This window comes from Oncorhynchus masou, chromosome 29, assembly GCF_036934945.1.
Source record: "Oncorhynchus masou masou isolate Uvic2021 chromosome 29, UVic_Omas_1.1, whole genome shotgun sequence".
Classification (NCBI taxonomy): domain Eukaryota; kingdom Metazoa; phylum Chordata; class Actinopteri; order Salmoniformes; family Salmonidae; genus Oncorhynchus; species Oncorhynchus masou.
In genome coordinates, this window is record NC_088240.1 from 31111225 (window position 1) to 31124822 (window position 13598).

At 43.9% G+C, this 13598-nt stretch overlaps 1 protein-coding gene across 3 annotated transcripts in view; it reads right to left on the minus strand.

Moving 5' to 3' along the window:
• Positions 1 to 13598, minus strand: part of LOC135519328 (diacylglycerol kinase beta) — a 166679-nt gene that overhangs the window by 18043 nt on the left and 135038 nt on the right. For all 3 annotated transcript variants that reach the window (XM_064944505.1, XM_064944504.1, XM_064944506.1), the window contains one exon: positions 12647 to 12848. In XM_064944505.1, the coding sequence (XP_064800577.1) occupies positions 12647 to 12848 (202 nt within the window). The remainder of the gene's footprint in view (positions 1 to 12646; positions 12849 to 13598) is intronic.

A 13598-nucleotide genomic window follows, 5' to 3' on the forward strand; every position in this document is an offset into this window, starting at 1 on the left:
CTCATACACATACTGACACACAGACACTCATACACATACTGACACACAGACACTCATACACATACTGACACACAGACACTCATACACATACTGACACACAGACACTCATACACATACTGACACACAGACACTCATACACATACTGACACACAGACACTCATATACTTACTGACACACAGACACTCATACACATACTGACACACAGACACTCATACACATACTGACACACAGCCACTCATACACATACTGACACACAGCCACTCATACACATACTGACACACAGACACTCATACACATACTGACACACAGACACTCATACACATACTGACACACATACTGACACACAGACACTCATACACATACTGACACACAGACACTCATACACATACTGACACACAGACACTCATACACTTACTGACACACAGACACTCATATACTTACTGACACACAGACACTCATACACATACTGACACACAGACACTCATACACATACTGACACACAGCCACTCATACACATACTGACACACAGCCACTCATACACATACTGACACACAGACACTCATACACATACTGACACACAGACACTCATACACATACTGACACACATACTGACACACAGACACTCATACACATACTGACACACAGACACTCATACACATACTGACACACAGACACTCATACACATACTGACACACATACTGACACACAGACACTCATACACATACTGACACACAGACACTCATACACATACTGACACACAGACACTCATACACATACTGACACACAGACACTCATACACATACTGACACACAGACACTCATACACATACTGACACACAGACACTCATACACATACTGACACACATACTGACACACAGACACTCATACACATACTGACACACAGCCACTCATACACATACTGACACACAGACACTCATACACATACTGACACACAGCCACTCAAACACATACTGACACACAGACACTCATACACATACTGACACACAGGCACTCATGCACATACTGACACACAGACACTCATACACATACTGACACACATACTGACACACAGACACTCATACACATACTGACACACATACCGACACACAGACACTCATATACATACTGACACACATACTGACACACAGACACTCATACACATACTGACACACATACTGACACACAGACACTCATACACATACTGACACACATACTGACACACATACCGACACACAGGCACTCATACACATACTGACACACATACTAACACACATACCGACACACAGACACTCATACACATACTGACACACATACTGACACACAGACACTCATACACATACTGACACACAGACACTCATACACATACTGACACACAGACACTCATACACATACTGACACACAGACACTCATACACATACTGACACACAGACACTCATACACATACTGACACACAGACACTCATACACTTACTGACACACAGACACTCATATACATACTGACACACAGACACTCATACACATACTGACACACAGACACTCATACACATACTGACACACAGACACTCATACACATACTGACACACAGACACTCATACACATACTGACACACAGACACTCATACACATACTGACACACAGACACTCATACACATACTGACACACAGACACTCATATACTTACTGACACACAGACACTCATACACATACTGACACACAGACACTCATACACATACTGACACACAGCCACTCATACACATACTGACACACAGCCACTCATACACATACTGACACACAGACACTCATACACATACTGACACACAGACACTCATACACATACTGACACACAGACACTCATACACATACTGACACACATACTGACACACAGACACTCATACACATACTGACACACATACCGACACACAGACACTCATATACATACTGACACACATACTGACACACAGACACTCATACACATACTGACACACATACTGACACACAGACACTCATACACATACTGACACACATACTGACACACATACCGACACACAGGCACTCATACACATACTGACACACATACTAACACACATACCGACACACAGACACTCATACACATACTGACACACATACTGACACACAGACACTCATACACATACTGACACACATACTGACACACATACCGACACACATACCGACACACAGACACTCATACACATACTGACACACATACCGACACACAGACACTCATACACATACTGACACACATACTGACACACATACTGACACACAGGCACTCATACACATACTGACACACATACCGACACACAGACACTCATACACATACTGACACACATACTGACACAGAGACACTCATACACATACTGACGCACATACTGACACACATACCGACACACAGACACTCATACACATACTGACACACATACTGACACACAGACACTCATACACATACTGACACACATACTGACACACATACTGACATACAGACACTCATATACATACTGACACACATACTGACACACAGACACTCATACACATACTGACACATACTGACACACAGACCCTCATACACATACTGACACACATACCGACACACAGACACTCATACACATACTGACACACAGACACTCATATACTTACTGACACACAGACACTCATACACATACTGACACACAGCCACTCATACACATACTGACACACAGACACTCATACACATACTGACACACAGATACTCATATACTTACTGACACACAGACACTCATACACATACTGACACACAGGCACTCATACACTTACTGACACACAGACACTCATACACATACTGACACACAGGCACTCATACACATACTGACACACAGGCACTCATACACATACTGACACACAGGCACTCATACACATACTGACACACAGACACTCATACACATACTGACACACATACACTCATACACATACTGACACACAGGCACTCATACACATACTGACACACATACTGACACACATACCGACACACAGACACTCATATACATACTGACACACATACTGACACACAGACACTCATACACATACTGACACATACTGACACACAGACACTCATACACATACTGACACACATACTGACACACAGACACTCATACACATACTGACACACATACTGACACACAGACACTCATACACATACTGACACACATACCGACACACAGACACTCATACACATACTGACACACAGACACTCATATACTTACTGACACATAGACACTCATACACATACTGATACACAGCCACTCATACACAAACTGACACACAGACACTCATATACTTACTGACACACAGACACTCATACACATACTGACACACAGACACTCATATACTTACTGACACACAGACACTCATACACATACTGACACACAGACACTCATATACTTACTGACACACAGACACTCATACACATACTGATACACAGACACTCATACACATACTGACACACAGACACTCATACACATACTGACACACAGGCACTCATACACATACTGCCACACAGGCACTCATACACATACTGACACAGACACTCATACACATACTGACACACAGACACTCATACACATACTGACACACAGACACTCATACACATACTGACACACAGACACTCATACACATACTGACACACAGACACTCATACACTTACTGACACACAGACACTCATACACATACTGACACACAGACACTCATATACATACTGACACACAGACACTCATACACATACTGACACACAGACACTCATACACATACTGACACACAGACACTCATACACATACTGACACACAGACACTCATACACATACTGACACACAGACACTCATACACATACTGACACACAGGCACTCATACACATACTGACACACAGACACTCATACACATACTGACACACAGGCACTCATACACATACTGACACACAGACACTCATACACATACTGACACACAGACACTCATACACATACTGACACACAGACACTCATACACATACTGACACACAGACACATACACATACTGACACACAGACACTCATACACATACTGACACACAGACACTCATACGCATACTGACACATACTGACACACAGACCCTCATACACATACTGACACACATACCGACACACAGACACTCATACACATACTGACACACAGACACTCATATACTTACTGACACACAGACACTCATACACATACTGACACACAGCCACTCATACACATACTGACACACAGACACTCATACACATACTGACACACAGATACTCATATACTTACTGACACACAGACACTCATACACATACTGACACACAGGCACTCATACACTTACTGACACACAGACACTCATACACATACTGACACACAGGCACTCATACACATACTGACACACAGGCACTCTACACACACTGACACACAGGCACTCATACACATACTGACACACAGACACTCATACACATACTGACACACATACACTCATACACATACTGACACACAGGCACTCATACACATACTGACACACATACCGACACACAGACACTCATATACATACTGACACACATACTGACACACAGACACTCATACACATACTGACACATACTGACACACAGACACTCATACACATACTGACACACATACTGACACACAGACACTCATACACATACTGACACACATACTGACACACAGACACTCATACACATACTGACACACATACCGACACACAGACACTCATACACATACTGACACACAGACACTCATATACTTACTGACACATAGACACTCATACACATACTGATACACAGCCACTCATACACAAACTGACACACAGACACTCATACACATACTGACACACAGACACTCATATACTTACTGACACACAGACACTCATACACATACTGACACACAGACACTCATATACTTACTGACACACAGACACTCATACACATACTGACACACAGACACTCATACACATACTGACACACAGACACTCATACACATACTGACACACAGACACTCATACACATACTGACACACAGACACTCATACACATACTAACACACAGACACTCATACACATACTGACACACAGGCACTCATACACATACTGACACACAGGCACTCATACACATACTGACACACAGGCACTCATACACATACTGACACAGACACTCATACACATACTGACACACAGACACTCATACACATACTGACACACAGACACTCATACACATACTGACACACAGACACTCATACACATACTGACACACAGACACTCATACACTTACTGACACACAGACACTCATACACATACTGACACACAGACACTCATACACATACTGACACACAGACACTCATACACATACTGACACACAGACACTCATATACATACTGACACACAGACACTCATACACATACTGACACACAGACACTCATATACTTACTGACACACAGACACTCATACACATACTGACACACAGCCACTCATACACATACTGACACACAGACACTCATACACATACTGACACACAGGCACTCATACACATACTGACACACAGACACTCATACACATACTGACACACAGGCACTCATACACATACTGACACACAGGCACTCATACACATACTGACACACAGGCACTCATACACATACTGACACACAGACACTCATACACATACTGACACACAGACACTCATACACATACTGACACACAGACACTCATACACATACTGACACACAGACACTCATACACATACTGACACACAGACACTCATACACATACTGACACACAGGCACTCATACACATACTGACACACAGGCACTCATACACATACTGACACACAGACACTCATACACATACTGACACACAGACACTCATACACATACTGACACACAGACACTCATATACTTACTGACACACAGACACTCATACACATACTGACACACAGACACTCATACACATACTGACACACAGACACTCATATACTTACTGACACACAGACACTCATACACACACTGACACACAGACACTCATACATACTGACACACTGACACTCATACACTCATACACATACTGACACACAGCCACTCATACACATACTGACACACACAAACTGACACACATACTGACACACAGGCACTCATATACATACTGACACACAGGCACTCATACACATACTGACACACAGACACTCATACACATACTGACACACAGACACTCATACACATACTGACACACAGACACTCATACACATACTGACACACAGACACTCATATACATACTGACACACAGACACTCATACACATACTGACACACAGACACTCATACACATACTGACACACAGCCACTCATACACTTACTGACACACAGACACTCATGACACACAGACACTCATACACATACTGACACACAGGCACTCATACACATACTGACACACAGACACTCATACACATACTAACACACAGACACTCATACACATACTGACACACAGGCACTCATACACATACTGACACACAGGCACTCATACACATACTGACACACAGGCACTCATACACATACTGACACACAGACACTCATACACATACTGACACACAGACACTCATACACATACTGACACACAGACACTCATACACATACTGACACACAGACACTCATACACATACTGACACACAGACACTCATACACATACTGACACACAGACACTCATACACATACTGACACACAGACACTCATACACATACTGACACACAGGCACTCATACACATACTGACACACAGCCACTCAAACACATACTGACACACAGACACTCATACACATACTGACACACAGACACTCATACACATACTGACACACAGGCACTCATACACATACTGACACACAGGCACTCATACACATACTGACACACAGACACTCATACACATACTGACACACAGACACTCATACACATACTGACACACAGACACTCATATACTTACTGACACACAGACACTCATACACATACTGACACACAGACACTCATACACATACTGACACACAGACACTCATATACTTACTGACACACAGACACTCATACACATACTGACACACAGACACTCATACACATAATGACACACAGACACTCATGCACATACTGACACACAGACACTCATACACATACTGACACACAGACACTCATACACATACTGACACACAGACACTCATACACATACTGACACACAGACACTCATACACATACTGACACAGAGACACTCATACACATACTGACACACAGACACTCATACACATACTGACACACAGACACTCATACACATACTGACACACAGACACTCATACACATACTGACACACAGACACTCATATACATACTGACACACAGACACTCATACACATACTGACACACAGACACTCATACACATACTGACACACAGACACTCATACACATACTGACACACAGACACTCATATACATACTGACACACAGACACTCATACACATACTGACACACAGACACTCATACACATACTGACACACATACACTCATACACATACTGACACACAGACACTCATACACATACTGACACACAGACACTCATACACATACTGACACACAGACACTCATACACATACTGACACACAGACACTCATACACATACTGACACACAGACACTCATACACATACTGACACACAGACACTCATACACATACTGACACACAGACACTCATACACATACTGACACACAGACACTCATACACATACTAACACACAGACACTCATACACATACTGACACACAGACACTCATACACATACTGACACACAGACACTCATACACTTACTGACACACAGACACTCATACACATACTGACACACAGGCACTCATACACATACTGACACACAGACACTCATACACATACTGACACACAGACACTCATACACATACTGACACACAGACACTCATATACATACTGACACACAGACACTCATACACTTACTGACACACACACACTCATACACATACTGACACACAGACACTCATACACATACTGACACACAGACACTCATACACATACTGACACACAGACACTCATACACATACTGACACACAGACACTCATACACATACTGACACACAGACACTCATACACATACTGACACACAGGCACTCATATACATACTGACACACAGACACTCATACACATACTGACACACATGCACTCATACACATACTGACACACAGACACTCATACACATACTGACACACAGACACTCATACACATACTGACACACAGACACTCATACACATACTGACACACAGACACTCTTACACATACTGACACACAGACACTCATACACATACTGACACACAGACACTCATACACTTACTGACACACAGACACTCATACACATACTGACACACAGGCACTCATACACATACTGACACACAGACACTCATACACATACTGACACACAGACACTCATACACATACTGACACACAGACACTCATATACATACTGACACACAGACACTCATACACTTACTGACACACAGACACTCATACACATACTGACACACAGACACTCATACACATACTGACACACAGACACTCATACACATACTGACACACAGACACTCATACACATACTGACACACAGACACTCATACACATACTGACACACAGACACTCATACACATACTGACACACAGGCACTCATATACATACTGACACACAGACACTCATACACATACTGACACACAGGCACTCATATACATACTGACACACAGACACTCATACACATACTGACACACAGGCACTCATACACATACTGACACACAGACACTCATACACATACTAGCTTACACACAGACACTCGTACACATACTGACACACAGACACTCATGCAAAACAAAAAGTCGTAAAACCCAGTGCTGTGAGCGTTGTGCAAATAGCAAGCAAGGCAGATCGTTTAAAGGTAAGTCATGACCTGACAGCTTAAAAGCACTGTTAATCAGTGTGCCTGAGGCAAACAAATATTGCTTGACATTTGATGATATCGATTTTTCATTGACCTGAAAAGGGACAGGAATGCCAGACTGTAATTAGGCTAGTAGTAGGAGTAGTAGTAGGAGCCATGACAGTTCACTGTTGCAGTGTTCAGGAGTCAGAAATGCAGATGGGGCAACACCAATGATAAGATGCAATGGACATAGTCTCATGTCAGATGACGTCACATTGAGTGTGTGAACAGGAGTTGTTAGCATCCTCGCCTTTTGTTTCATATGGATTGATTTGAGACTGGTTCAGAGACTTAGTCAGATCATTTTCATTTTCATTTAAGATTTCATAAATACTGATTCTACCATCACAAAACACCTTAGCTAAATGTAGAATTAGGTAATGAATACTTTCTCATTAAAAACCGTTCATATTAGCTACAGGTTTATAGTTTTTTTGGTGAGATTAACTCGGACACTTTTTTGACTGAGGATGAAAGAGGTTTCAGTGGACGATGGCACCTTTGTGACAATTTTGAATGTTAGGACAGGATATTGTATGAGTGTTTGCGAGTTATCAGGCAGATCAGTGTAGACGGCTATCTGACATGAGACAATGATGTTATGGAACTTCACAAGTCACAAAACAGATTATTTGAGAATGAAATTAAAGAATGAAATGTCTTCATGTCTCAGTTAACTGGTCAATTACCAAAGTTATTGCCAAAACACATTCACACCATAGTCCACAAAACAACAACAAAAGCTACGCAATATGACATTGCGTGAGATGCATTCATATACACACTGTTTGTGTGTATGCATCTGAGAGGAGACAGGAGGGGACATGGTTGTCACTCAGTAATCTCTTGAGAGAGAGAGAGAGAGAGAGAGAGAGAGGCTGGGGCGTTGGCCACGGAGGGAGCGTGTTTAGGTGGTCAGGTGAGAGGCCGGGGGGGAGGGTGACAACGTGAGAGCGTATTGTACAGTATGTTACAGTACGGTAGTGCTGAAGGGCAGGTCATAGAGGCTCAACTGTTGCTAAGGCAGCAAGCAGTTGAGCCCGGTGAAGGCTGCCTGGAGGGCAGTTAAAGATTAATGATATGAGTCACACAGCTGGCAGCAGCCTCCTTGCTTGCTCTCTCTCTCTCTCTCTCTCTCTCTCTCTCTCTCTCTCTCTCTCTCTCTCGCCCTCTCTCTCTCTCTCCTATTCACTTACTCTTTCTCCCTTCTCTCGAGCTTACTCTCTCTTCCTCTCTCTAGCTTACTCTCTTTCTCTCTCTCTCTCTCTCTCTCTCTCTCTCCTATTCACTTACTCTTTCTCCCTTCTCTCTAGCTTACTCTCTCTTCCTCTCTCTAGCTTACTCTCTCTCCCTTCTCTCTAGCTTACTCTCTCTCTCTCTCTCTCTAGCTTTCTCTGTCTTTCCCTCTCTCCACCCCTCTCTCATTTCTCTCTCAGTCTCTGGCTTCCCCTCTCTCTCCAGCTTTCTCTGTCTTTCCCTCTCTCCACCCCTCTCTCATTCCTCTCTCAGTCTCTGGCTTCACCTCTCTCTCCAGCTTTCTCTGTCTTTCCCTCTCTCCACCCCTTTCTCATTTCTCTCTGTCTCTTTCTGCCTCTCTCTCTGGTTCAGTGGAGCCGAGGGTCTCCATGGAAACAGGATTCAAACTAGTTCAGTCAGGAACGAGAAGCACAGATGCGGGGTGGTTAAGGAAGAGAGAGATAGAGGATGAATGAAAGAGGAAGAGCGAGGAGGAAGAGTGAGAGTGCCATAGACAGGAAGTGATGTAACAAATAGAGGACAAAGAATCTGCCTTTTCACTGTAAGGAATCTGCCATCATCATCATCATCATCATCATCATCATCATCATCATCATCATCATCCTCACTGCCATCGTCATCATCATCATCACTACCATCGTCATCATCATCATAAATGCCATTATTATCATCATCATCCTCACTGCCATCATCATCATCACTGCCATTATCATCATCATCATCCTTAATACCATCATCATCCTCCTCACTGCCATCGTCATCATAACCACTACCATCATCATCATCCTCACTGCCATCATCATCATCATCATCATAACCACTACCATCATCATCATCCTCACTGCCATCTTCATCATCATCATCACTGCCATTATCATCATCCTTAATACCACCATCATCATCATCATCATCATCCTCTCTGTCATCATCATCATCATCATAATCACTCCCATCATCATCATTCTCACTACCATCGTCCTCACTACCATATGTCTGTCTGCTTACACACAGGGCATGTTTTGGGACAGTAATAATGAGGCCAGAGAAGACTGTAGGCACAAGAGAAAGAGAGATGGACAGATAGAGGGGGTGCGGGGCAGTTAAATAAGGGGAGAGGGAGCTTCTGTTTCCCTCTCTCCTTCCTTCCCTCCTCTCCTCCCCTCTTTCCTTTCCTCTTCTCTTCTCCCCTCCTCTCCTCTTTCCTCCTCTCCCCTTCTCTCCTCTCTCTCCTATTTCCTCCCCTTCTCTATCTTTCCCTCCCCTCCTCTCCTCTTTCCTCCTCTCCCCTTCTCTCCTCTTTCCCTCCCGCCTCTATCTTTCCCTCTCCTCCCCTCCTCTCCCTTCCCCTCTTATCCTCTCCTCTCCTCCTCTCAGCAGAGTGAAACAGACCCGCTAGCCCAGCATCCAGCAGCCCAGCCTCTGAGGAAGTGTTCAGTGTTCTAGGTTAATTCATGGCATCCGAAAACAGCTGCTTGTCACCGACCTTGGCCAGTGTGCGCCAGGTCCTGCAAGCACAGCTCGTCCCCAATGTGTGTGTGTGTGTGTGTGTGTTAGCGGCTCGGCGCAGCTCGTACCCAATGTCCTCTGGTTCAAGAGGCAAGAGGCGTCACTACAGAGAGGCGTCACTACAGTCCCGGGTTCAAATCCAGGCTGTATCACATCCGGACGTGATTGGGAGTCCCATAGGGCACACAATTGGCCCAGCGTTGTCCAGGTTTGACCGGGGTAGGCCGTCATTGTAAATAGTCATTTGTTCTTAACTGACTTAAATAAAGGTAAAAATTAAAAAGTAAATAAAAAAGAGCTGACATTCTACTGGTCGCTGGCTGGTGAAATTGTAACAGTATGAACACTTACAAAATGACACTCAAACTGTTTAGTGATCCCTCCCAGTCTCTCACAGACAAACTTCAACAGAAAGTGCAGGCCAACTCGTCCCATATGGCAAGCCTGGGCCACGGAGCAGAGGGAAGGGAATACAACACTTCCCGAAGTGTGGAAATGACAGTGTTTGGCATACAACTACGAGGCTTATGTGGACAAGAAATGGCAGACCAATTAGACACAATGGATCCTTTGACACCCATTGAACCACATTACACTAAATCCTAATGGCTGAAATCAAGAACATTATATAGTGGTATGAAGAGGCCAGAACTGGTCCCACTTCCCAACTTAGGCCTTTTCCCACTACTGAGCCGAGGCAAGCCAAGCTGAACCAAACTGTACTGAGCTGGCCTGGTTATGCATCCACATTAGTTACTGGAACTGTTCTGAAAAGGACACGATCAGGATAGTGTGAAAAGGGTACATCACACTGGTGTTGCTTAGGGCGAGTTTAGTTGACTCACCCTGAACACAGAATTTGAGCTCCTTTATATCGGTGACGGTACTGGTGGGCATCCTGTCTGGAACCTTCTTGCTCATGCGGCTGTAGTTCCTCCTCTTCTTGGTCTCGCCCCACAGGTTGGAGCCGCCATGCATGCTGGGTATGTTGAGGACGGCGATGCCTTCCAACGACGTGCTGCTGAGGTCCAGGATGATACCATCACACTGAGGGAGAAAGAGAGAGGGGGAGTGATGGAGGATAGTAGAGTGAGGGAGAGAGGGGGAGGGAAGGAGAGAAAGAGAGAAATAAATAAATAGAGGAGGAGAGGGAGATAAAGAGAGAGAGAGGGGGAGAACGAGAGAAAGAGAGAGGGAGAGATACAGAGAGAGGTAGAAAGAGTGAAAGAGACAGAGGGGAGGGGAGATGAGAGAGAGAGATCATGAACAAATACTTGAAACAATGGCTGAGACAGAACTGTGGACCCTAATAGATAGCCTAGAGTGTCTTCAAGGAGGCTTCGCAGCGCTGCTACTTGCTAATTACAGGTGCAGCGGTTAAAGACACTGCATCTCAGTGCTAGAGGCGTCACTACAGACAACCTGGTTCGAATCCAGGCTGTATCCCAACCGGCCGTGATTGGGAGTCCCATAAGGCGGCGCACAATTGGCCCAGCGTCGTCCGGGTTTGGCCGGTTTAGGCCGTCATTGTAAATAAGAATTTGATCTTAATTGACTACCGAGTTAATTTTAAAAACAGTGTCAAAAAGGGCTCCTCTTCAAAAGGTACTGAGAGATAATTGTCTTTTCTGCACATCCATTCAAGGCAAGAACTATAGAGATTACATCCTTGTGTTTTCATTGAAGCTATGCTAATGAATGGTGTCACCTGACAGTATGTTTCATGTGAACCACAGACAGTATAAAGCTATCTGATACAGATTGAAAATCAAAGGGGCCTTCCACTGTGATGGAGAA